The sequence below is a fragment of the Oryx dammah genome, unplaced genomic scaffold (assembly GCF_014754425.2).
Source record: "Oryx dammah isolate SB20612 unplaced genomic scaffold, SCBI_Odam_1.1 HiC_scaffold_1, whole genome shotgun sequence".
NCBI classification, from domain to species: domain Eukaryota; kingdom Metazoa; phylum Chordata; class Mammalia; order Artiodactyla; family Bovidae; genus Oryx; species Oryx dammah.
In genome coordinates, this window is record NW_024070185.1 from 100,659,073 (window position 1) to 100,687,070 (window position 27,998).

At 44.1% G+C, this 27,998-nt stretch overlaps 1 protein-coding gene across 4 annotated transcripts; it reads right to left on the minus strand.

Annotated features, from left to right (window-relative positions):
- Positions 1 to 2,718: 2,718 nt before the first annotated feature.
- Positions 2,719 to 27,988, minus strand: WDR31 (WD repeat domain 31). Of its 4 annotated transcripts, none has more exons than XM_040239602.1 (11): positions 27,882 to 27,988; positions 23,674 to 23,801; positions 18,472 to 18,615; positions 17,978 to 18,107; positions 14,635 to 14,709; positions 13,553 to 13,697; positions 13,349 to 13,449; positions 12,136 to 12,203; positions 11,046 to 11,187; positions 9,510 to 9,672; positions 2,719 to 4,999 (listed from the first exon to the last, which is right to left on the minus strand). In XM_040239602.1, the coding sequence occupies exons 3-11, from the start codon at positions 18,585 to 18,587 to the stop codon at positions 4,839 to 4,841; spliced, it is 1,101 nt and encodes a 366-aa protein (XP_040095536.1). In that variant the 5' UTR covers positions 18,588 to 18,615; positions 23,674 to 23,801; positions 27,882 to 27,988; the 3' UTR covers positions 2,719 to 4,838. The 4 variants fall into 4 exon arrangements, with proteins under 4 accessions (XP_040095536.1, XP_040095519.1, XP_040095528.1 ...); XM_040239585.1 differs by having other exon boundaries at positions 17,978 to 18,110; XM_040239611.1 differs by lacking the exon at positions 2,719 to 4,999 and adding an exon at positions 6,164 to 6,342 and having other exon boundaries at positions 17,978 to 18,110.
- Between the last annotated feature and the right edge of the window lie 10 nt (positions 27,989 to 27,998).

A 27,998-nucleotide genomic window follows, 5' to 3' on the forward strand; every position in this document is an offset into this window, starting at 1 on the left:
AGAGGAAAACAATAGAATGGGAAAGACTAGAGATCTCTTGAAGAAAATTAGAGATACCAAGGGAACTTTTCATGCAAAGATGGGCACAATAAAGGATAGAAATAGTATGGACCTAACAGAAGCAGAAGATATTAAGAAGAGGTGGCACAAATACACAGAAGAACTATACAAAAAAGATCTTCATGACTCAGATAACCATGATGGAGTGATCACTGGACTAGAGTCAGACATCCTGCAATGCAAAGTCAAGTGGAGGTAATAGAATTCCAGTTATTTCAAATCCTAAAAGATGATGCTGTGAAAGTGCTGCACTCAACATGCCAGCAAATTTGGAAAACTCAGCAGTGGCCACAGGACTGGAAAAGGTCAGTTTTCATTCCAATCCCAAAGAAAGGCAATGCCAAAGAATGCGCAAACTACTGCACAATTGCACTCATCTCATGCACTAGTAAAGTAATGCGCAAAACTCTCCAACCCAGGCTTCAGCAATACGTAAACCGTGAACTTCCAGATGTTCAAGCTGCTTTTAGAAAAGGCAGAGGAACCAGAGATCAAATTGCCAACATCTGCTGGATCATGGAAAAAGCAAGAGTGTTCCAGAAAAACATCTATTTCTGCTTTATTGACTGTGCCAAAGCCTTTGACTGTGTGGATCACAAGAAACTGGAAAATTCTGAAAGATGGGAATACCAGACCACCTGACTGGTCTTTTGAGAAACCTATATGCAGGTCAGGAAGCAAGTTAAAACTGGACATGGAACAACAGACTAGTTCCAAATAGCGAAAGGAGTATGTCAAGGCTGTATATTGTCATCTTGCTTATTTAACTTATATGTAGAGTACATCATGAGAAACGCTGGGCTGGAAGAAGCACAAGCTGGAATCAAGATTTCCGGGAGAAATATCAATAATCTCATATATACAGATGACATCACACCTAGGGAAGAAAGCAAAGAAGAATTAAAGAGCCTCTTGATGAAAGTGAAAGAGGAGAGTGAAAAAGTTGGCTTAAAACTCAACATTCAGAAAACTAAGATCATGGCATCTGGTCCCATCACTTCATGGCAAATAGATGGGGAAACAGAAACAGTGACAGACTTTCTTTTTTGGGGCTCCAAAATCACTGCAGATGGTGACTGCAGTCATGAAATTAAAAGACGCTTGTTCCTTGGAAGAAGTTATGACTATCTAGACAGCATATTAAAAAGCAGATACATTACTTTGCCAACAAAGGTCTGTCTAGTCAAAGCTATCGTTTTTCCAGTAGTCATGTATGGATTTGAGAGTTAGACTATAAAGAAAGCTGAGTACAGAAGAATTGATGCTTTTGGACTGTGGTGTTGGAGAAGATTCTTGAGAGTCTCTTGGACAGCAAGGAGATCCAACCAGTCCATCCTAAAGGAAATAATTCCTGAGTATTCATTGGAAGGACTGATGCTGAAGCTGAAACTGCAGTACTTTGGCCACCTGATGCGAAGAACTGACTCATTTGAAAAGGCTCTGGTGCTGGGAAAGACTGAAGACGAGAAGGGAAGGGGAGTTCTATACTCCCCGATTCTTGAGTTCTGTACTTGCAATTCCTGTATCAAAACGAAGGTCCTTATAGACCGAAAACAATCTCTCTCAATACCAATGTTGAAAACAGACTTCTGAAGGCACATTTCTGCTGCTGTCCTGAAAGATCAGATATTATTTCTGTTTCAGTGACTGTAAACCCAGAATTCTTCAGGAACCTTCTTTAATAATCATTGTTCAGGAAGTCAGTGATAATCAGGACTTGTCCGATACTGTGAGGATACCAATGATGTTCACTGCATCACAATACTTGCAGGTAGAAATGCTGCTATTTTAAAGAAAACACCCTTTTCCAGGTTATTTTTAACCTTTTAGAAAAAATAAAGGTCCTCATAAGATAGTTTAAGCCACCAAAAAAAACAAATAAATATTTTAAAAAGAAGGTCATAAATAATCACTATGCATTTTCCTTGAATATTAATATATAAATATTTTCAACTTATATAAGTAAATATATGAATTTCTTTTAATTGCAATATAATTAGCCAGATTCCAAGGGCTTAAATACTTTCATAGAAAAAAGTTGGACTTTTCTGGCAGTCCAGTGGTTAAGACTCCACAGGTCAACCGCAGGGGACATGGGTTTGATTCCTGGTGAGGGAACTAAGATCCCGAATGCCATGTGTGTGGTACGGCCAAAAAGAAAAAAAAAGTCAACTGTATTTGGAAGGTTCCCTTATGCGATTTTAAAGGAATAGCCTCTAAAATGAGATGTTTGATGAACAAATGAACGCATTAGGGCATGAAAGACTGAAAAATCCTATAAAAACGTGCATTTATGAATCTATTTTCTACTTAAAATGCACAGGTAAGGAATTTCTACATCAAGCAGGTGTAGAGTGTAGGGAAACGATTTAATTGGTAACAGAACTGGGCTTGTCAGAGTCCTTTAATTTTCTCACATGCTGCTACTGCTGCTGCTAAGTCACTTCAGTCGTGTCCGACTCTGTGCGACTCCATAGACGGCAGCCCACCAGGCTCCGCCGTCCCTGGGACTCTCCAGGCAAGAACACTGGAGTGGGTTGCCATTGCCTTCTCCAATGCATGAAAGTGAAAAGTGAAAGTGAAGTCGCTCAGTCGTGTCCGACTCTTAGCGACCCCATGGACTGCAGCCCACCAAGCTCCTCCATCCGTGGGATTTTCCAGGCAGGAGTACTGGAGTGGGGTGCCATTGCCTTCTCCGTATTTTCTCACATACGTTCCCTCTACTTCGTCTTCCCTGGGACCCCCTCCCAACCCACTCCCTTAGATTCTCTGTCTTCTTCCTAGAAAAAAAGGCTCAGTTGTAGCACTATTAGTTTAAGACTTGCTAGGACTTTACCTGAGACGCCCGTCTACTACTCCCAGGCCCCTTGTCAGGAGGATCTCCTTGGAGCCCAAAAGTGGACAACTGGTCTAGAAAAGCTACAAACAGTGTCACGGTCTAAGAATTTCTAAAGTGGACTTTGTGACATCATGCAGAGGCTAAGGGGTGAGGCAAAGGGCTCCTCCCCTTCTTCCCCATGTGTGTAACCTCGGGCAGAGGACTGCAAGTCCCCAGGCCTCAGTTTCTCATCTGTGACAGGGGACTAGCAGAACCACAGTGGGAATATGTGTGTTCAGCCACCTGCTGGTGCTGAGGCCCCTTCCTCTCTCACCATGTCCTTCTAGGGCTCAAAGATCTGTAACTTAAGGGATCACAGGGAAGCTGAATAACGACTGAAGGGTTAGAAACCATGATCTAAGGAGAGTGGGTGAAACAGTGGTGAATGTATCCCATGGCAAGGACAGCGTTTAGTCTGGGCAGAGAGGGCACTGAGGACCTGGGGCTGCCAACTGTGAGCATCCAGCAGCTTGCCTGGCATTTAACATGGTCCAATTCTCAGAACAGCCCTGTGAGGAAGGTAGGGTTATGAGCTCCATCTTCTCAGTGAGGAAACTGAGGTTTTTTAACTTTCTCAAGATCATTCAGCTGAATGGGGAAATGGAGAGTCCAACCTGGGTCTGACGCTTTGCATCAGCTTAAGATGCTCCCCTCTGGTGGCTGGAGACAGCATGGGGGAGCTGGCCCCAAAGCGGAGCAAGAGGGGGACATGGAAGATGGCTGTCAGCCACTGGTATCAGGGACAGGCAGGGGCCAGAGAGGACTCTTTGGGACTCATCAGAAAGGGACTTGCCAGGCCTCTGCTGCCTTATGTGTGGGCCTGCCGGAGGCAGGAGTGAGTCTACTTTCCCTGGAGGAAAGCAGGCTTGTGAGCACCAGGCTCGGGACCGATCTCCTGGGGACCCCCAGACAGATGGGAGCACCCCGCTCCTCTTCACCGCGGGGGCTCAGTGGCCGGCGCGGTCGAGTCCCTCTTCCTACTTCTTTCGACACGTTCCATTGTCATGGCAGGCACCCCCTTTGCCTCACTCTGGCCATCTCCCAGGAAGGGTTACATAAAACTAAGTAAAGATATTAAAATACACAAATGAAGTTCTTAGCCTTAATCTCTCCATTCCTGTGTCCATGGAATGGGTCTGATGATCCATCCGATTCCAGGAGGACAGGGTGGCTGTCACCCTCTTTGCCCGCCATCGCAGGCTTCCTGCTCATGCAGCGCTGGCCCAGGTGGCTTTTGCTTCCTGGCCCTAACTTTGATTCTTTACGCTGTGAAGGGGCTGTGATTAGAGCTTAATCTCATGTCTGCAATCCATTTCTTCCATGCAGCTGCACTAACCTTTCCCATCTAGATAACTGTGAGGCAACCACAACAGTTTCTCTCTCTGCTACACTTTTTTCTTTCATGGAGACATGGAAAAGGTCAGTTCAGTAGACTCAGACCTGTGTTCTGACTCTCACAGACAGAGGCCTATCACTCTTATACCCACAGGTAATCATTCTGAGCTATAAACCTTTTTTTTTTTTTTTAAAGAGAGATATACACATTCCATGAACATAATGCAGTCCATCTTGGGAGGTAAGATGGCCTTGGGAGAAACACTCCACAGATAGGAGTGTGGGCCATAAACTTACTTTTCTTAAAGAGTAGTCCCCAAAGCTCACTAAAAATTGTACTTGGATTTACTTTCAATTGAGAGCCATATTTGAGTCCATATTTCTAATCTCTGCACCTGATTTTGACTTAAATTGACTTCTAACACTGACATATCTTCCAAGGGAACCTAAGCAAAGAACATCAGCTCCACATCGCCCTCCCCTCAAGAGAACATGAAAAAACACAAAGTCACACTGAGAAAGAAAGGGCCACAGTTTGCTCTTGTCCAGTGAAGGTCTCTTGGCCTCAGAATGCCGCCACTTCCCGCAGTTCCAGCCCTTGGCTGCAGTCCACCCTGAGTAAGTGAATTCCTCTGCTGAAACTCACACACAATAAGGAGATGGTGTCGGCCACCGCCAGGGAAGTCAAAGGTCCTGATCCATCCAGAGACAAGGTGAAAAGGCAGGCTGGGGAGGAAGGGGGAACCGGCACATTAGACCAAGGGTGCCATATCATGAAAGGCAGCGTCTTTGTAAGAAACCTACAGAAATAAAACACATGCTATGTATACGCATCTAACCCAGGTAAGAGAGGCACCCAGTGCCTCAGAGAAGGTTTCACTGGGGAAGTCAACCCAAGTTGTCAGCACAGGACGTATTCCACCTGGAAGTACACTGGACAACTGGAGCCTCACTGCAAGGCCATGTTAAAATGCTGCCCTCGGGCGCTTGCCCAGAGAACAAAGCACAGAGCAAAAGGTAAGGATACCGATTTCAGCTGCGCAACCCGGGGTCTCGCTTTGTCTTTTCAGGACAAAGGATGACGGGGCACCCGCAGGGCAGTCTGGGGCTGCTGACCCACTCTCCTCCGTCAGCGTCTTGCAGGTTGCTCTTCTAAGAGCACACGTGCATGCCTGGAGGGCCGAGCGGCGCTTTCACAACTGGTCCTCCCTGGTCTCGGGTTTCGATCCCTGAATCTAGATCAGCTGCTCCTCCCACACGCCCAGGTCAGGGTACGTGACTGCACTCACTGTGGAAGCCGCTAGACGTGACCCCACACGTCTGAGGGGGGCAACCCTATCCTCCCCTGCTAGGAGCTGAGTTTCTGGGAGATGACTGTCAAAGGGATTTGGCTTGAGGGTCTCTAAATGAACACTAGCCCTGTGTCTGCCAGAAGCCACTGTCTAGGACAGAATAGTATGGAGGCACTGGGGTGCTGGTAAACTGGCTTTTCAGAAAGAAAAAAAAAAAAACCTTCATTCACAGCATTTGCCAATTTTTGTGAGGTTAAATACTCCTACCATGACCATATTAAATATTCCTGAATATTTAACAGTCAGCGAGTAGAAGCTGGCTCTGGCACAGCAGCACATCAAGGAAACTGTGGGGAGCTGGCTCCCTAAAGCATGTCTTTCTCTGGTGCTCTGCATGACCTTACTACAATCCCAAACCTCAGCTGCAGAATCAAGAGAGGCCAGAGTCTTTCTGAGACTATCCTTACCCCACACCTCACCCCTACCAAACTGAGGCTCTCATTTTAGCCCTTGAAAATGAATCTTAAAGTGGCAATTCTTGTTCTCTTTTCCAGACATTTTGAGCATCACAACTTAAAACATGATGAGGAACTTTAGGTAGAAAGAATGAAAGAACCAAATATATTTGAGCTTTTAGGAAGGTGTCTGTACAACATGATACCAGGGCTTACGCGGTGACAGCTTCTAGCCAGCTGGACAGGGAGTCTGGTCTCTTGATGCCATCTCTTAACCACTATGGTCGTGGACAGTGGCAGGGCATGGGTGACTCTGTACATGCTGAGCAATGGAAGAAAGAGTTTTAAAGAAACCTATAGGACTTCATGTATCTTTGAGAAGCAGAAGGAAATGGCAAACCACTTCAGTATTCTTGCCTTGAGAACCCCATGAACAGTATGAAAAGGCAAAATGATAGGATTCCAAAAGAGGAACTCCCCAGGTCAGTAGGTGCCCAATATGCTACTGGAGATCAGTGGAGAAATAACTCCAGAAAGAATGAAGGGATGGACCCAAAGCAAAAACAATACCCAGTTGTGCATGTGACTGGTGACAGAAGCAAGGTCTGATGCTGTAAAGAGCAACACTGCATAGGAACCTGGAATGTTAAGTCCATGAATCAAGGCAAATTGGAAGTGGTCAAACAGGAGATGGCAAGAGTGAACGTCGACATTCTAGGAATCAGCAAACTAAAATGGACTGGAATGGGTGAATTTAACTCAGATGACCATTATATCTACTACTGCGGGCAGGAATCTCTCAGAAGAAATGGAGTAGCCATCATGGTCAACAGAAGAGTCTGAAATGCAGTACTTGGATGCAATCTCAAAAATGACAGAATGATCTCTGTTCGTCTCCAAGGCAAACCATTCAATATCACAGTAATCCAAGTCTATGCCCTAACAAGTAACACTGAAGAAGCTGAAGTTGAACGGTTTTATGAAGACCTACAAGACCTTTTAGAACTAACACCCAAAAAAGATGTCCTTTTCATTATAGGGGACTGGAATGCAAAAGCAGGAAGTCAAGAAACACCTGGAGTAACAGGCAAATTTGGCCTTGGAATACGGAATGAAGCAGGGCAAAGACTAATAGAGTTTTGCCAAGGAAATGCACTGGTCATAGCAAACACCCTCTTCCAACAACACAAGAGAAGACTCTACACATGGACATCACCAGATGGTCAACACCGGAATCAGACTGATTATATTCTTTGCATTCTTTGCAGCCAAAGATGGAGAAGCTCTATACAGTCGACAAAAACAAGACCAGGAGCTGACTGTGGCTCAGATCATGAACTCCTTATTACCAAATTCAGACTCAAATTGAAGAAAGTAGGGAAAACCACTAGACCATTCAGGTATGATCTCAATCAAATCCCTTATAATTATACAGTGGAAGTGAGAAATAGATTTAAGGGACTAGATCTGATAGATAGAGTGCCTAATGAACTATGGACTGAGGTTCGTGACATTGTACAGGAGACAGAAATCAAGACCATCCCCGTGGAAAAGAAATACAAAAAAGCAAAATGGCTGTCTGGGGAGGCCTTACAAATAGCTGTGAAAAGAAGAGAAGCAAAAAGCAAAGGAGTAAAGGAAAGATATAAGCATCTGAATGCAGAGTTCCAAAGAATACCAAGAAGAGATAAGAAAGCCTTCTTCAGCAATCAATGCAAAGAAATAGAGGAAAACAACACAATGGGAAAGACTAGAGATCTCTTCAAGAAAATTAGAGATACCAAGGGAACATTTCATGCAAAGATGGGCTCGATAAAGGACAGAAATGGTATGGACCTAACAGAAGCAGAAGATATTAAGAAGAGGTGGCAAGAATACACAGAAGAACTTTACAAAAAAGATCTTCACGACCCAGATAATCACGATGGTGTGATCACTCAGAGCCAGACATCCTGGAAAGTGAAGTCAAATGGGCCTTAGAAAGCATCACTACGAACAAAGCTAGTGGAGGTGATGCAATTCCAGTTGAGCTATTTCAAATCCTGAAAGATGATGCTGTGAAAGTGCTGCACTCAACATGCTAGTAAATTTGGAAAACTCAGCAGTGGCTACAGGACTGGAAAAGGTCAGTTTTCATTCCAATCCCAAAGAAAGGCAATGCCAAAGAATGCTCAAACTACTGCACAATTGCACTCATCTCACACGCTAGTAAAGTAATGCGTAAAATTCTCCAACCCAGGCTTCAGCAATATGTGAACCGTGAATTTCCAGATGTTCAAGCTGGTTTTAGAAAAGGCAGAGGAACCAGAGATCAAATTGCCAACATCCGCTGGATCATCGAAAAAGCAAGAGAGTTCCAGAAAAACATCTATTTCTGCTTCATTGACTATGCCAAAGCCTTTGACTGTGTGGATCACAAGAAACTGTGGAAAATTCTGAAAGAGATGGGAATACCAGACCACCTGATTTGCCTTTTGAGAAACCTGTATGCAGGTCAGGAAGCAATAGTTAGAAATGGACATAGAACAACAGACTGGTTCCAAATAGGAAAAGGAGTACGTCAAGGCTGTATATTGTCACCCTGCTTATTTAACTTCTATGCAGAGTACATCATGAGAAACGCTGGGCTGGAAGAAGCACAAGCTGGAATCAAGATTGCTGGGAGAAATATCAATAACCTCATATATACAGATGACACCACCCTTATGGCAGAAAGTGAAGAGGAACTAAAAAGCCTCTTGATGAAAGTGAAAGAGGAGAGTGAAAAAGTTGGCTTAAAGCTCAACATTCAGAAAAAGAAGATCATGGCATCTGGTCCCATCACTTCATGGCAAATAGATGGGGAAACAGTAGAAACCGTGTCAGACTTTATTTTGGGGGGCTCCAAAATCACTGCAGATGGTGACTGCAGCCATGAAATTAAAAGACGCTTACTCCTTGGAAGGAAAGTTATGACCAACCAATATGATAGCATATTCAAAAGCAGAGACATTACTTTGCCAACAAAGGTCCGTCTAGTCAAGGCTATGGTTTTTCCAGTGGTCATGTATGGATGTGAGAGTTGGACTGTGAAGAGAGCTGAGCACTGAAGAATTGATGCTTTTGAATGGTAGTGTTGGAGAAGACTCTTGAGAATCCCCTGGACTGCAAGGAGATCCAATCAGTCCATTCTAAAGGAGATCAGTCCTGGGTGTTCATTGGAAGGACTGATGCTAAAGCGGAAACTCCAATACTTTGGCCACTTCATGCGAAGAGCTGACTCATTGGAAAAGACCTTGATGCTGAGAAAGATTTAGGGCAGGAGGAGAAGGGGACAACAGAGGATGAGATTGCTGGATGGCATCACCAACTCAATGGACATGAATTTGAGTGAACTGCAGGAGTTGGTGATGGACAGGGAGGCCTGGTGTGCTGCGATTCATGGGGGCGCAAAGAGTCAGACACGACTGAGTGACTGAACTGAACTGAACTGAGAGGCAGGCTCCTTACCTCCAGTGTCTTGATTCCAGATCTTCACCTTGCAGTCATGTGATGAAGTAGCAATTGCAGGCATCGAGGCTAAAGCTCTGGGTAGAAAGATACAGGACGCAACAGTCTGCAAGTGGCCCCTGTACTCACAGATTCTGCTCCGTGTCTGCCTCAGGTCCCACAGCTGCAAAGTAATGACAGGGGCTGGCTTGCATACATATTTCCCAGCTTCAGACATGCTTCATTCTCTAGTATCCTCTCCCCAGCCTCTCGTGATGCACCTACTCCCTCAACCTACCTCCTCACACAGACACCCTTATCTTCATCCTTCCCATCTATCCATCCAGTCAATCAGTGACTATGTGTCAAAGAAGCCAGGTTAAAGATGGTTTAACCGGGGGTTGTTGCCTTCTTCATTATCATCATGGCAGCACAGTGGAATAGAAGGGGGTGACCTATTTTCTACAACAGCTCAAGAGTGGCCTTATACCAGCCTCCTGGCATCTGTGGGTCCCATGGAGACCCCACAGTTAGGAACACCTTCTCATAAGTATATACAGGTGCAGACCTTCTGATTTAATACCAAGACACTGACTCTTGGTATAGGAAGACTAGATTCTATAACAAGGGAGACGACAGTTCTGCCAGCCCACTCCTGTTGATACTAATCAGACTACACTTAAGAGAATAATGTTCACAGACAAGAGCACATGGAATTGTGTCCAAAAAATAATGAAATCTCTGGACACTGAGTCACTGTCCAAGGAATAATTGTAGGAGCTGAAATGAAAATGCTTAGCTTGGAGAAGAAATGCTACATCAGAAGCCTGGGATTCAACACTTCAACCTACCACTTATGAGAAGTGTGGTCTTGTACAAGAGATTTCAACTCACCATGCCTCTATTTCCCCATCTGTAAAATGGGAACTATAATAATACTGAACTCGCAAGATTGTTTTAAAGATTTAATGAGATAATACACATGATGTGCTCAGCCCTGTGCCTTGCACATAATAAATGTCCAATAAAATGGGAGTTGTAGTTGTCCTGTTTGGATACTAGATAAATCTTTTAACTAATATTTTACTGTGAGAAATCCAAGGTACTCTGGAGGAGCCAAGGCAATCTATCCTGAAATTAACTGCAAGGAAAGGTATAGGGGTTCAGGATGTGGTGGGCCCTTGACCAACACTAGAGCCCCAAACTTCCCAAAGAACTTGATTTCCTTTATGTGACCACATGTGCAATGGGAACACACTTGATTCATCCCCTTTCTAAATTCTACTGGGATCAGGAACATTAGCAGGTGGTTCTGTGTCTAACGCCTTCCTATCTTGACTCCCATCACATTTCTCTTTTCTATGACTGATGCAGAGAGCTTAGGCAATGGAGTTTTCTTGAAAGAAGCATCCAGAATGCCAAGGATCGTGTATAGTATGCACTTGGAATAGGCTTGAGACTTTAGTAGAGCCTGCCTGTATAGCTCAGGACAGGCAGAAGGCAAGAGGAAGTCGTTTCTCATTAGCACCCCGATACCTGGACCCCACAGTCTCTCACCGTGGCTTCACAGCCTTCCCCTTCAAAGCCGCTGCTGCAGGAGACACACTTGTGCCCATCCTCACTGACCTCGCAGTACGTCTGGATGTGCTGTTGGGTGGGAAATGTATGAGCTACCTGCAGCCCCCGACTGTCCCACAGTCTGAAAGAAATTACGGCAGCGAATGAGTTTGCAGTAAATGTGCTGAAATGCACTTATAATTGCCTGTGAATACCGAAGTCTTGGGTCTTTGCAGGCTTTGGCAAGTCAGAACAGAACGCTGTGATTTACCTAAAAACAGCAACATGAACCAGATCAATCTCAGAGATGGTAAAGCTGTCAGGAAATAACCAAACTGAATGACATCTGAGTTCTTTCTATTTTAAGATCTAATTAATGGGAATTTAGACCAAGCATCTTAATTGTTCAAGTTAATTTGTTAATTTGGTCCTTTGGGGTACTACTTTCAACAGACAAGAGAGAATAGTTCTGTGCCTGTGATTTAACAAAAATTTTCAAAGATACATATCATGATGGAGAGAAGCAGGCATCATTCCAGAATCAGACACAGATTTATAGGCCTTGGCCAACTGACCCATGGGGTTAACTGGGGACCGTTTTGTTTTACCTCTTGTCTCAATTTTACTTATCTTCTTCCTACCATTTTCTAAGAAGAATCTCTTGAGATCCAATGTTTCTGGTCATGCTTTCTAGTCTAAGAAGGATTTACTTCATTTGACTTCCCTGATGGTGATTCTGAGGGATGGGTGATTGAGAACACCTGGAGCCCAGTTAGGGCCACTTGAAGGGGTGGGACAAGCAAGCGACTGACCCTGAGGTTAATCTGAACATGTTCCCACAGTCAGGGCTGGCAGAATCAGCTGCTTCTAAAAACCAGCCAGAACAAGCTGACCTCCTGCCATTCAACCTCTATCCAGGTGATCCGTGGGGCCAGATCAGAGAGACACCAGCACTGGCAAAGTGCAGAGGAGGGGAAGGCCCTGGGAAAGGCGTAGCAACGCGGAAAAGCAGAGCAGGAACAGAGTCAGGTAAGCACGGGAGCCACAGACTTTCACCAGAAACACCTTCACTGCTGCTCAGTAAGCCCACCTGATGGTTTTATCCTCGGAGGTCTGGAGTATGTAAGATTCTCGGGGGACCCAGCACAAGTGAGTGACCTAGAAAAAGCAAAAGTTTCAAAACTTCTCCACACCATGCCATTCCTCTGCTGTAATTTCTGTAAATGTCACTAAATAGCATTTCTGTCATCACTTCTCAAGGATGCTGAGCCTAGCACATCTGACTTAAGAGGGATTTTATGTGGTGCAGAGGCCCACCAGTCATGCTCAACCTGCAGCTCCCAGGTTATCAGCAGCAATGGAGGCACCTGGACCGGGCGTGAGCCCCGAAATGCATGCAGCGCTCTCAGAGTGTTTGAAACCCAAACACCGCTGGCCGAGTGGCAGCTAAGGAGAGCGGCCTCTGCTTTCAAGTGGGACCAATGAAACCCTAACTTGAGGCCGCCTCGGGTTCAGGAAGCGGGCTCAGTGTCCCTGTTTCCCTTTATCCCTGCAGCCCCCTGCTGGATAGGCGTGAAACAGTTTTCAAAACAACCCGAGGTAACGCAGTTTTCACTTCTTCTAGCAACCTGCACAAGTATGGAGGGCACAGGGCAAGCACATCCTGCCATTGGCAGCTGTCTTCAAAACTCTAAAGACCACCTGACTAATGTCTGACAACCACTAAAGGACATTGCCATGTCAGGTGATATAACTCTCCCCATTTTATAAATGAAGACAACAAGACTGCTAGTAACTTTCTTGGGTTAATACAGCTAAAAAGTGATGTATCCATGCTTTAAACCCAGGTACGAGGTTAGTCATAGGCAGTGGAGTTGACATCAGTCTGCTACCGGAAAACACTGGTCTTCATAAGCAAATCAAATCATACAAATAGCAAAAGGTCATGCTTATTTCTCTGCATGATGTTACATATACTGAACACATGATAAGCATAAACTGGGAGCTTCTGGAGGCCAGGAACCAAGCCCTGGGCCACTAACACTGCTTCTAGCACAGTACCTGGTCCACAGAAGATATGGAATAACTATGTTTTGAAGGCATAAGTGAGGACACCATTTAAAACTCCAATATAAACTAGTGGAGTTGTTGTCTGGAGCAGAAGACCTTAGTTAGGGGCGAACAGTAATTAGGACCCAAGACTCTAAGGCCTGGTCATGCGGTCTCCATGTGTCTCTCCTAGGCTCTTCCTCACCCCAGGCTCCCTTCTGTTGCCCTGCTCTGGACCAAGTTTGAGTTCATACCAGGTTCCTGGAGACTGACGCTCTCTCTGCACACTGTCCAGTGCCCACATCCCACAAGAGCAAGGTGTTGTCACGGGAGCCAGTACACAGTTGTGATGAATCTTAGGGAACAATGACAAGATGGTCCATGAGACGGACTTGGGACAGGGCTTTTCAGAAAAGTACCACAGTGTTGGTGTTGGGAAGACATTGGCTTTACCTCACCTGGACTCACTGTCAGTCCAGTGACCACCATGGTGTGGCCAGAGAACTGCTGTCTTGGCTGTGAGGAGCTCTGCAAGTCCCACATTATGACCATCTTATCGCGAGAGGCGCTGAAGAACTGGCTTGATTTGTAAATACACGCTATCTGCTCAAAAAAAAAAAAAAAAAAAAAGACAGCTCTAGTGTGCTTGTTTGGACATTAAAAATGGAACAAGCCTGGAGATGAACGTGCTAGAGCCTGGTGTTCACTCTCACTCTGGCTCAAAGTGCACTGTATCTGGCAGGTAAACAGAGTCTGTCCTACGTGACTGTCGCTGATACTTGGTCTCATTACAATGGACTTTGCTTCTCAAGTTTTGGTTCACGTAGGTGGGCTTCAGAGAGGGGAGTTACATAATCTGACATTCTCTATCATTTTTGCTGGAATCTCAGTCTACTCTGTCATGCTCTTTAACAAATTAGTTATTTAACTGTTTCTGGCTTTAAAAAATTTTCCCCAACAAGACTAAAAGTGTCCTCAGTATGGAGAGTTTGTTATTTTCTTACCTAGAGTAAACACTTAGTGAGGCTTCGATACATGACCCTGTGAGTTAAGACAGGGCAGGGGGAGTTAATCTCAGCTCTTCTCTATTTTCTACCTGTGCTGTGCTATGTGCTAAGTCGATTCAGTCGTGTCCAACTCTTTGCAATGCTATGGACTGAAGCCCACAAGGCTCCTCTGTCCATGGGATTCTCCAGGCAAGAATACTGGAGTGGGTTGCCATGCCCTCCTCCAGGGGATCTTCCCAACCCAGGGATCAAACCCGTCTCTTACATCTCCTGCACTGGCAGGTGGGTCAGCGCTACCTGGGAAGCTATGAAGGGCTTAACGATGAAACAAAAACTGTGTCTGCTATACGTGTAACTAGAGCTGAGTGAATGGTTTGCTCTGGTGTGAGTGGGGCTTCACACAGTGACATCAAGTGAAACCTCTGCATTTTTCCTTATCACTGAAATACTCAACCACTCTTACTACCTAGAGCTACAGGCATTCCTTTATTCAATTCCAAATTTCCTCATGATGCTAATCATATGACAATTACCTTGGTGATTTCACGCTCATGTCCTTTGAACCTTTTCACCACATTTCCAGTTCTCCAGTTATAGGCCACAACTGTCTGCAGAGATTCATTAGAATATTTTAGTTTAATTGATTTTGTTTAGCTGAAACAACAAGCTTTATCTTGTTCTCTATCTAATTTCTCCCTTTCTACCAAGGTTTTATTGTGGTGTCGCTCCTCATGCTCCCCGAGTTTGAGCTCTCTGTCTCTTCCAGACCCACTGGGCCACTCCACTGAAGCGTCTGGGCCTTAATGATGGGTTTGGGATAACACTCCCCAGGGGCATCAGGTTTAGGTTGAGGTTCTGGGTGCAGATGCTGAAGGAAAATCTACATGAGATTAGATTTTTTTTCCCCTACTTAAAAAAAAAATTTACCATCTTAATCATTTTTAGGTGTACAATTTAGTAGTGTTAAAAGTATATTCAGGGAATTCCCTGGTGGTCCAGGGGTTAAGATTCTACACTTCCAGTGCAAGGGGCATGGGTTTGATCCCTGGCTCTTTCAAATCCTAAAAGATGATGCTGTGAAAGTGCTGCACTCAATGTGCCAGCAAATTTGGAAAACTCAGCAGTGGCCACAGGACTGGAAAAGGTCAGTTTTCATTCCAATCCCAAAGAAAGGCAATGCCAACGAATGCGCAAACTACCACACAGTTGTACTCATCTCATACGTTAGCAAAGGAATGCTCAAAATTCTCCAACCCAGGCTTCAACAATATGTGAACTGTGAACTTCCAGATGTTCAAGCTGGTTTTAGAAAAGGCAGAGGAACCAGAGATCAAACTGCCAACATCTGTTGGATCACTGAAAAATCAAGAGAGTTCCAGAAAAACACCTACTTCTGCTTTATTGACTATGCCAAAACCTTTGACTGTGTGGATCATAACAAACTGTGGAAAATTCTGAAAGAGATGGGAATACCAGACCATCTGACCTGTCTCCTGAGAAATCTGTATGCAGGTCAAGAAGCAACAGTTAGAACTGGACATGGAACAACAGACTAGTTCCAAATAGGGAAAGGAGTATGTCAAGGCTGTATATTGCCACCCTGCTTATTTAACTTATATGCAGAGTACATCATGAGAAATGCTGGGCTGGATGAAGCACAAGCTGGAATCAAGACTGCCGGGAGAAATATCAAGAACTTCAGATATGCAGATGATACCACCCTTATGGCAGAAAGCAAAGAGGAACTGAAGAGCCTCTTGATGAAAGAGGCGAGTGAAAAAGTTGGCTTAAAATTCAACATTCAGAAAACTAAGATCATGGCATCCGGTCCCATCACTTCATGGCAAATAGACGGGGAAACAGTGACAGACCGTTTTTGGAGGCTCCAAAATCACTGCAGATGGTGACTGCAGCCATGAAATTCAAAGACACTTGCTCCTTGGAAGAAAAGTTATGACCAACCTAGATAGCATATTAAAAAGCAGAGACATTACTTTGCCAACAAAGGTCTGTATAGTCAAAGCTATGGTTTTTCCAGTAGTCATGTATGGATGTGAGAGTTGGACTATAAAGAAAGCTGAGCGCCGAAGAATTGATGCTTTTGAACTGTGGTGTTGGAGAAGGCTGTTGAGAGTCCCTTGGACTGCAAGGAGATCCAATCAGTCCATCCTAAAGGAAATCAGTCCTGAATATTCATTGGAAGGACTGATGCTGAAGCTGAAACTCCAATACTTTGGCCACCTGATGCAAAGAACTAACTCATTTGAAAAGACCCTGATGCTGTGAAAGATTGAAGGTAGGAGAAGGGAATGACAGTTGGATGGCATCACCAACCCAATGGACATGAGTTTGAATAAACTCCGGGAGTTGGTGATGGATAGGAAGGCCTGACGTGCTGCAGTACATGGGGTTGCAAAGAGTCAGACATGACTGAGTGACTGGATTGAACTGAACTGGGGAACTAAGATCTCACATGCCATGTGGCATGGCCAAAAAAATAAAAGTATATTTACACTGTTGTGAAACAGATCATATTTTTAAAATATATTTATTTATTTGGCTGCGACAGGTCTTAGTTGAGGCATGTAGGATCTTCAATCTTCACTGCAGCACATAGGATCTTTAGTGGCAGCATGTGGGATCTAGTCCCCAGACCAGGGCTTGAACCCAGGCCCCCTGCATTATGAGCATAGAGTCTTAGCCACTCGACCACCAGGGAAGTCCCCATACTTTTTTTTTTAATTTCAAAAAATCTCATCCATAATCCCATCTGCCAGAGAGAATCATTATGAAAATTTTCTTCCCGTCCTTTCTCCAGGAATATATTTTAGTATTTTGTTGTATTTCTCCCCCTAAACAGGATTCAGAAGCATTCTCTGGCCCAGTCTCTGTAGTTCAGTACTATGACCTAGTTAAATCCCAGGTTCATAACCTGCAAAACAGAGAGGCTAATCCTTGCACTATCTACCCCTCACAGGTGAGGATCACAGAAATATAATTTCATATGTCTAGATGTTAAAACAAAATGCTGCCAATTAAATGATGTTAGTATCAATTTCTAGATGCATCCTGATTTCAGAGGTATTAAAATGTAGAAATATGCATATCTTAGAATGAGTGAAATACATTATGAAAATGGAATCTGAAGATTCTAAATGGCTATTGAAAATTAGAGGCATTATTTGTTATGAAAGAATCAGCAGTTCTGCTAGCAAGAGCCTAGGTCTGAGTGCTATGACAGATCCAAATACAAGGGAGATAAAGCAACCAGATTTACACTGAAAATGAGAGCAGTCTCGAAGTATTGGTAGATATTTTGGCAAAAGAGAGGCATAAAAGAGACTAGAACTTTCCTTTTGCTGATAAATAACTCCTATGTGCATGCAGATGTAAAAATGGATAGGCTGGAGTAATCCTTGTCATTTATAAAAAGCATGTGGGTGGTCTTGCAGAGTGCTGAGGGTATTCCCATTTAATCCTTACAACTATCCTGGGTGGTTAGCATTGCTGCTGCTAAGTTGCTTCAGTCGTGTCCAACTCTTAGCGACACCATGGCCTGCAGCCTACCAGGCTCCTCCGTCCATGGGATTTTCCAGGCAAGAGTACTGGAGTGGGGTGCCATTGCCTTCTCCGGTGGTTGGCATTACTACCCGCATTTAATAGATAAGGAGCCTGAAGCTCAAGAAAATGAAAAGACTTGCCCAAAGTAATAGGAAACGGCAGAGTAGGAATTTAAACCCAGTCTTTTTAACTCTAAAGCGCATATTTTTACACTATTCAACTCTGCTGCCAGAAATGAAAAGCCAGCACTTCCTTTCCAAACATCTGCCCTTCTCTGCAATAAGCTGGTTCCCTGGGAAGCACTGGAAACCCCACCTTATCTTTTCCTCCGGAGACACAGAGGTCTGAGTTCAGAGCAGCAACAACAGAGACGGTATCCATGTGAGCTGGGCTATACTCTTGAAAGGCTTTAGTTTGAATCCTCTCCTCGATAAATCCATCAGGCCTGCTAAAGAGAGGATGGAAAACGAGGAGCCCCATGGTGTAGGGTGCACAGTGGAGCAAGGGGAAGAGAGTGTAGACCACAAGGCCAGGCTGAGGAGAAAGACAGAAAGGGAGTAGAGAAAGGAGACACACTGATGTCACCAGATGGCATTATTAACTCTGTAAATGCTCAGAATGAGTGGATGACTGGGGTCTGATAAAGGAAGAAACCCAGTCTTTGCTTGCTCTAGAGATGATTCCCAAAGAAGACCAAACTGACTGTTCAGGGAGGGCATCAACGATGGCTCCGGGCCTTCTCCTTCTATAGGAAAGAATTGTCACGGGGCACAAAACTGGGGATCCCAGCCGAGGGCAGACTGCTATACCTGTATTTGTAAGTGCTGTGTTTGAATTTGCTCTGCAGTTTCCCCATCACTGCACAGAGCCTGCACAAGACCTTCTGGGGAAGAGCTCGTTTCAGATGGCACCTGAGCAGCAGCATCCCTTGAGGCTGCTGGAAGCTGTGTTCCCTGTTTGGTAAAAAGAAGAATACACACTGTTAACTCTGTGAGGCACAAGAACAGCAGGTAGTATGGTTATGCTAAAACCTTTTTTTTTTTTTTTTAAAGACTAACTGTAGGCATTTGGCTTTCCTCCTTACCCTGCCTCACTCTTACCGCCCTGGGAAGGCACCATCCCTCCATACAGCATTTGCAGATAAACAAAACTAATTTTAAAAATATTAAGATGCTCCCCAGTAAGTCAAATACAGAATCACTATGTGATCCAACAATTTTACTCCTGGGTATATAGTCCAAAGAATTGAAAACAGGTGTTCATTCCAAAATTTATACATGTATGTTCAGAGCAGCACTGTTCACAATAGCCAAAAGCTAACAACAACCCAAGTGTCCATCAATGGATGAATAAACAAAATGTGGTTTATGCATACAAAGGAATATTATTCAGCCATTAAAAGGAATGAAGTACTGGGAATTCCCTGGTGGTCCACTGGTTAGGATTTGGAGCTTTCATTGCCATGGCCTGAGTTCAATCTCTGGTTGGAAACTGAGATCCCATAAGTTTTGAGGCAAGGCCAAAAAAAACAAACAAAAAAAAACACCAAAACTAATCTATACCAGTAAGCTTCTTAGAAAAGAGCTTTAGTTATTCTAAACGCTATAACCTTCCTAGCTTGTGGGACTGCTATTAAATACTTTCCAGGGTCATGAGGTTATTCTGTAATAAGAATGAGATGCGGGAGATAGTGACACAGGTAATGACCTGACCAGCAGGTCTCACAGTGTGATCTCAGGACTGCTGGGGGTTCCTGAGACCCCGGCAGGGAGTCTGTGAAATCCTCTTCCCAACTATGTCTCCATGTGAGTCCTGACTTTCTTCTTATACTACAATGCAAAGAACATCCTGCAATAGACTGAACGCAGCAGCAGACACGAGAATCCAACAGTCTTCTGTTTAAGCCAAACAGTAAAGAGATTTGCAAAAACGTAAAACAATACCGTTCTCTTCCAATCAAACATTTTTGTGTGTTTTCAAAAGTATATTCATAAAATTATTTGTGTTTACATGCAATAAGGTTTATTATTTTTAAAAGAGTTAATATGTAAATATTTTAAAAAATATCTCAGTTTTAATGTCAAGATCAGAATATGTGGCCACTGTGGACGTCTGATGGGACTGAAGGTACATGACTAGGACGTAATCTCAGCTTCTCTGGGTAATGTTCGTCTGCTACTCAATTAGCTGTCCCCTGAGATGGCAGAGGGTAGAGATGGGAGTACCCAGTTGCCATCTCTTCCAGGGCTCTGCTTAAAGAAATTCTAGGAGATGAGTTTCTTATGGGAATGATGAGCCTACCTAGTTCTAGGAAGAATAGTCTATAACAAGAAATAGCAGCTAAAACTCACCAAGTACTCTTCATGCAGGATCTTAGTTCCCGGACCAGGGATCAAACCCAGGCTCCCTGTAACGGAAGCTTGAAGTCTTAACCATTGGACCACCAGGGAAGTCCCATATCATTACCTTTAAAAAAACCCACAGTTTTCCACTCTATGGAGGTCCCTCAAAAAACTAAAAATAGAGTTGCCGTGTGATCCTGCAATTCTATTCCTGGGGATATATATGGAGAAAACCTTAATTTGAAAATATAAGTTACCCCAGTGTTCATGGCAGCACTATTTATTTATAATAGCCAAGACATAAAAACAACCTAAATGCCCACTGACATATGAATGCATCAGGGTGATGTAGTACATATATCCACAACAGAATATTACTCAGCCATAAAAAAGAATGAAGTAATGCCACCTACAGCAGTGTGAATGCAACCAGAGATGATCACACTTAGGGAAATAAGTCAGAAAGAGGAGGTGATCCCATATGTTATCACTCATACACGGAATCTAGAATATGACAGAAATGAACCTACCTGCAAAACAGAAATAGACTGACAGACACAGAGAACAGACCTGCCAAGGGGGCAAGCGGGAGGGAGGGACTTGGAGTTTGGGACTAGCAGATGCAAACGATAACATACAGAATGGATGAACAACAAGGTCCTGCTGTATCGCACAGGGAGCTATAGTCGACATTCTGTGATAAACCAGAATGAAAAAGAACGTGTGTATATGTATGTATAACAATCACTTTACTGTATAGCGTAAATAAACACAACATTGTATATCAACTATACTTCAACAAAATAGATGAAAACAAAAAAAACAAAACCCTTAAAAAAAACAACAAAAACCCACCACAGTTTTCCAGAAGAATTTCAGCCTACATTTGAAAGCTGCCAGAACTGACCTCCTGAAAACAACAGGTAACCAGTGAGAAATGGACTATTTCCTGCCATTTCAGTAAACAAAGGGTGTCACCGTCATCAGGAGTTGCAGCCACACACTATGGTGAGCTGGTGAGTCCTGAGGAGATTCAGGATATGAAAAGAATCCTGCAGATCAAAGGAATGATTTCAGTGAGCCCAGACTCTTGCATCTTCCCATACATAGAAAAGTGCTAAATTCCCTAACTTGATGCATCTGGTTTTCTTTTCTGTTGTTGTTTGTGTGTGTGGTTTTCTTTAATTAACAATAAGTTTTTGATGTTCAGACTACCTGCCCTTTATTGCAAAACTCCCGATATATCCGAGCTCACCCCCTCGCCTCCTTGGAATAGTTTTCTTGGGATTACTTGAGATGTCGCCTCCCGAGCATGAAGTCCTAAAAACTCCTTCTGAATAAAACGTAACTCTCAACTTTTAGGTGGTGAATATTCTTTAAGTTGACAAGGAACAGAAGCAAATGCAGTGGAAAGAACACGACAGGTGGCATCAAGAGCTCTGGGCTCTGGTACCAGGCTTGCCTTGTCTCACGTGTGTCGTGTGTCATGGAGCTCCTCGATCCTCTACACTGTGCCTCAGCCTCCCCTCTAATGTATAAACACAGACACCAGACTCCAAGATTACTAGCAGACTGTATGCTCCATAAGAAGAGGGACTCACGTATCCTTCTCTGTACTTCAAGCAGCTTGCACGATGTGACAAACACATGTGTTGTGAAATAGCAAACCTAAGGCCTCTGGATGTGAGAGTTGGACTATAAAAAAAGCTGAGTGCAGAAGAATTGATGCTTTTGAACTGTGGTGTTGGTGAAGACTCTTGAGAGTCCCTTGGACTGCAAGGAGATCCAACCAGTCCATTCTAAAGGAGATCAGAAAAAAAAAAAAAGAATAAAGGAGATCAGTCCTGGGTGTTCTTTGGAAGGACTGATGCTAAAGCTGAAACTCCAATCCTTTGGCCACCTGATGCGAAGAGCTGACTCATTGGAAAAGACCCTGATGCTGGGAAAGATTGAGGGCAGGAGGAGAAGGGGACGACAGAGGATCAGATGGTTGGATGGCATCACCAACTCAATGGACATGGGTTTGGGTGAATTCCGGGAGTTGGTGATGGACAGGGAGGCCTGGCGTGCTGAGGCTCATGGGGTCGCAAAGAGTCAGACATGACTGAGCGCCTGAACTGACTGAAGGGCTCCTCTAGTTCAGACACTGTCGGGTTCTCTGTGACAAGCACAAGTGCTGCCAGATAGACCAGAGGGTTCCCAGAGGAAGAGAACCAGATGGAACTTCTTTGACATAAGAGAACCATTATAGGCCTAGACATTTTGTGATCTAAGCCTGGCCAGAAGGCTTGCTCTTGACCACATCAAGTGAAGTCACTCAGTCGTGTTCGACTCTTTGTGACCCCATGGACTGTAGCCTCCCAGACTCCTCCATCCGTGGGATTTTCCAGGCAAGAATACTGGAGTGAGTTGCCATTTCCTTCTTCAGGGAGATGATAAATCAATTGTAGAAATTCCCAGTTCCATGGCTTCCCTGGTAGCTCAGGTGTAAAGAATTCCCCTGCCAATGCAGGGAACACAGGTTTGATCCTTGGTCCGGGAAGATCCCACATGCCATGGAGCAACTAAGCCTGTGCATCGCAACTACTGAGCCTGTGCTTTAGAGCCTGGGAGCCGTGACTACTGAAGCCCAATAGAGCCTGTGCTTTGCAACAAGAGAAGCTACTGCAATAAGAAGCCTACACACCTCAAGCAGAGAAAGCCCGTGCAGCAACAAAGACCCAACAGAGCTGAAATACTAGGTAATGTTTAAAGTTTTTAAAAAAGGACTCCCGGTTCTCTTTCGAAGGCACAGGATAGCAAGAGGCACATTCTTGAGCTACAGTGCAGGATCCAAACACCCTCAAACACTCAAATCACAAGACCTGCTGCTGCTGCTGCTGCTGCTGCTGCTAAGTCTCTTCAGTTGTGTCCAACTCTGTGTGACCCCATGGACTGTAGCCCACCAGGCTCCTCCATCCATGGGATTTTCCAGGCAAGAGTACTGGAGTGGGGTGCCATTGCCTTCTCCTTCTCCGAACCACAAGACTGTCTGTTACTTAAGGAATGATGATGCTGACCTCTGCTGACCCTGGTGACTTAATCAACTAAAGCTGTGACTCTGACAACCTGTGTCCCAAATCTATGCTGAACTCTCCTCTACTCAAGCCCCTTATGAATATGCATATACCACCCGAGCCCTTTCATATATATGCATGCACTCTTATCTTAAAACTTCTCCAGTTTTGCTGTTCTGAGAGACACAGTTTGGGCAAATATCCCTGTTCTCCCAACTTGCTGCAAGTTCTAAATCCTTTCTTCTGCTCTTTGGCTTGGTTGTGTCTTTTTGGCTTGACACCCAGCAAGAGGGGAATCTAGTTTTTCAGTTACCATAAATATGCCCCCAGGAAAAATTCCAAGATAGTTTTCAAAAAGCTTGCAGTGTTGTACTGTTATAGTTAGATAAGAGATTACAGGGCTTCCTATCTGCCAACCCAACCCATTTTTTAACACTGCCATCAAACTAAGGACAGATGCCACCCACAGATCTAGGTCACTGATGCTATAAATGGATTGACTCTGCTTAAAACTGATTGGATCTTTAGCTGGTATCTTCTGAGAGCCATACTTCCTATCTGAAGCATATTCATGACACAATCTAAGGAAAAGAAAATCTTTAGAATTACTTACGCCCAAACCAGTGGGATCTTCTTGGTGAGCTGCCGTATTTGTAAAGTTGTAAACTTTGTAAACTTGGTGAGCTGCTGCTTTGTAAAGCTATCCTTTGGAAAATAGTTCAGGCAGCCACTTCCTAATCTCTGTAATTAGTGAAAAGACAATCAGATTAATCTCTTCTCTAAGCATGTTTGTACTGAAAGGAGATTTACAAGGTAAATAAGAAACTGTTTATTAAAGAGATTGTTAAGTGTCATTTCCCCTCACAAAGATTTATCTTGCAAAATTCAAAGATTTTATAACTTGCACATTTCCAATACTTAGGGAAACTATACCATAATGTTAACTATACAACTATTTTTAAATGTGCAAAATAGGATATATTTAAACTCATCATTAAATATTTTTATTTTACTCATAGTAATATTTTCATTTATCAAAAATCTTCAGGAGTGATTGCTTACTTCCAAGCTTACTGTTTTTGTGAGAAAAGCAAATTCTCCTGTTTAAAATAATACTTTAAGTATGAATTTTTAAAATATTACTTCAAGTAGAAACAGTTTCTCAAAATCATCACATAGAAACTCTTTATTTAAAGATCTGCAGAATATGGGCAGAAATATCATTTGCTCAAAATTCTAACTAGGTAGAGCTCTTGACTTCTAGCCCAGAATTTCCACTATAAACATCTACAAAGAAGAAACAGCTTTACTGCATTTTAACAACTAAATTTTAAGAATTCAAATAAACTCTAATTATTGATTGATCTTATTCTAATTATTAAGAGTAGCACAAAACAGTCAGAATAATATTTCATTAGGCACATTAGCCTTGAAATGAGGCCTAGGTCTGAATTATAGTTCTGCTTCGTTCGGTCTAGAGCAAGTTCCTGAACCTCTCTAAGTCTCAGTTTCCTATGTGTAAAATAGGATAATAACTCTATCATTCAGCTTCTGTGAAGATTAAAAATAGCACTTAGAGACCTCTCTGGTGGTCCAGTGACTAAGACTCCAAGCTCCCAATGCAGAGAGCCAGGATTCCAACCCTGGTCAGGGAACCAGATCTCACACACTGCAACTAAAGATCCCGTGTGCCAAAACTAAGACCGAGTGCAACCAAATAAATTTGCTGTTGCTCTTGGCTAGTAGCTAGGTTGGGTCCGACTCTGCAACCCCATGGACTACAACCTGCTAGGCTCCTCTGTCCATGGGATTTTCCAGGCAAGAATACTGGAGTGGGTTGCCATCCTCCTCCAGGGGATCTTCCTGACCCAGGGACCAAACCCAAGTCTCCTGCATCCCAGGGGGATTCTTTTCCACTGAGCCACCTGGGAAACCCAAACAAATAAATAAATAAATATTTTTTTAAACAGCACTTAAAATATGCCGAGGACTTTTAAAAGAGCTTTATATTTAACTCATTTAATCTATTCCACAAGCCTCTGAGATAGACGTTGTTATTATCTTCATTTTGCAGATGAGAAAAGTCAGGCACAGAGATGTTAAATTACTTGTCCAAGTTTACACATAAGTTGCAAGTAAGTGTCCTAGCTGAAACTTGAGTATAGGCATTTGGACTCCAGGTGCTTTGCTCCCTACCAGCTTACTATACTGCATCTCTGCAAAAGCTAGTGCATTTCAAGCTCTTGGTCCGAGCTGCAGATTGTTAGTAACAAATGATGACTACCCGAATGGTTACTGGATTGACAGAGATAGCAATGCTAAAAGCGGCAATTTTCACTATTATTAATTCCACTCTTAATACAGACATATTAAACATACATTACAAATATACACAGAGAATATACACATGTGAAAGTGAGTCTGGAGTATATTAAACTGAAGCCAATTATGTCTCCTGACCAGAGTGACTGATCACACTAAGGCTAAGAATTCATTATGTTAGATATTATATGAAAGGAAGGGATGCTCCCACTCGCTCAGTTGTGTCTGACTCTTTGCATCCCCACTGACTGTAGCATGCCAGGCTCCTCTGTCCATGGAATTTTCCAGTCAAGAATACTGGAGTGGGTTGCCATCCTTCTCCGGGGGAATCTTTTTGACCCAGGGATTGCATCTGCGTCTCTTGTGCCTTCTGCATTGCAGAAGGATGCTTTACCACTGCACCACCCGGGAAGCCCAGATATGATATAGCAAGGCAACTTAAAATCTTGAGAACAAAGTATATGTACTTGGATAATGTCCATGTTGCTGTAGACTAAGAAATGAAAACACTATTCAGGTTATCTGCCATAGTTCATATAGTGAACCTGCAGTATACTTGTGGAGAAGGCAATGGTACCCCTCTCCAGTACTCTTGCCTGGAAAGTCCCATGGACGAAGGAGCCTGGAAGGCTGCAGTCCATGGGGTTGCTGAGGGTCAGACACGACTGAGCAACTTTACTTTCACTTTTCACTTTCATGCATTGGAGAAGGAAATGGCAACCCACTCCAGTGTTCTTGCCTGGAGAATCCCAGGGACGGGGGAGCCTGGTGGGCTGTCATCTACGGGGTCGCACAGAGTCGGACACGACTGAAGTGACTTAGCAGCTTAGCAGCAGCAGTATACTTCAGAGAAAGGAAAATGTTTTATTCATTTTTGTATTTGCACTTTGAGCACAGCCTAGGAAAACAGATGCAAGGCAAATATCTCTTGAATGAATGAATGAATGGAATACTAAGATGGGAGAGTCTGCTTGGCAAGCTTTTTTTAAGGGCCTAACAATATGTGCATACATGCTAAATTGCTTCAGGTGTGTTTTGACTCTTTGCAAACCCGTGGACCATAGCCCACAAGGCTCCTCAATCCATGGGCTTCTCCAGGCAAGAATACTACAGTGGGTTGCCATGCCCTTCTCCAGAAGATCTTTCCAACCCAGGGATCAAAGGCATGTCTCTTATGTCTCCTGAATTGGCAGGCAGGTTCTTTACTACTAGTGCCACCTGGGAAGCCCCCCAAAATATTTGGGTCCTTTAATACTGTCCAATAACAGATTTTCCAGGTAGCAGTTACTCTGACCCATTCCACATATCAGGCCTAGAAATGCTACAGAGGACTTGGTTCCAGGTCGAATCAGGCCTAAATCTGAATCCTAGGAACCATTTCTGCCCCAAGCTACTCTCCAAAGGCCTTTAAGATCCTCAGTGGTCACTCTATTTTTAAATTTTTATCTTATTTAATTTTTTGGCCTCACCGTGGATCATGTGGGATCTTAGTACCCTCACCAGGGATCCGACCTGTGCCCCCTGCAGTGGAAGCATGAAACCTTAACCACTGAACTGCCAGGAAAGCCCCTCAATGGTCACTCTAAGCATAATTCAGAGAATTCTCTTTTAACTTTCCAGTGCAACATTCCTTGGTACACTCCAGAATATTTCCACCTGTCACTTTCCATGAAGAAACTGAGACTGGAGGCTCAGACGGTAAGGAATCTGCCTGCAATGCACAAGACCCAGGTTTGATCCCAGGGTCAGTTAAATCCCCTGGAGAAGGGAATGGCAACACACTCCAGTATTCTTGCCTGAAGAATTCCACAGATGGAGGAGCTTGGGCAGCAGTCCACTGGGTCACAGAGTGACTAACACTTTCACTTTTTTCCATTTCCGAAGGTCACAAAGGGGTGAAGCTGGGGCACTGGATCTTATTCAGCTGGGCTCCTGGTCCACTGTTCATGTAAATGATGATTTCATAGCCCCCTCCTTCTCCCCAAATCTCCTTCTGCATTCATCTAAAGTACACTCTGGAAGACCAAGGAATCTAAAACCAAAGCTCAAACAGAAACAAAACCACAGGTAGAAGCAAGTAGGAAATAGTCCGATATGACCTTCCACTGGTACAGGTAGAGGAAAGAACGTCTCAGAGAATAAGAGGGTCTTGCCCAAGGTCATTTAGGGAATCAGCACTACGTCAGAACTCCCACGGTTGCCCCAAATTGTTGGGACAAACTCTGCGCAGTTTTTCCTTTCAGATCACACAAATGCCCTGCACCTCTTCTAAACGTTTGCCCAAAGCTTATTTTTGATGAGGCTGGGCGCGGGTGGTGGGAATGGATGGAGGGGTGTTCACCCAAGACTGGATGTAAGGCCACCCAACCCAAGGCGGGCCCCGGGAACTACCTCCCCGCTTTGGCCAGTCAGGCGGGTTCGGCTCGGAGAGCACGAGGGTTCCCACTTCCCCTCCCGTCAGCTGCACCCTTTTCCTCCCGCCTCGGGCTCTATACCCACCGGCGGGCCGGCCGGGCCGGGAGCTGAGGCCCAACGAGGACGCCGAACCCGACGGCGTCCACAGCCTCCAGGCTCCGCAGCCTCCGGCGCCTCCGCCCTTAGCAACGAAGTGCGCGT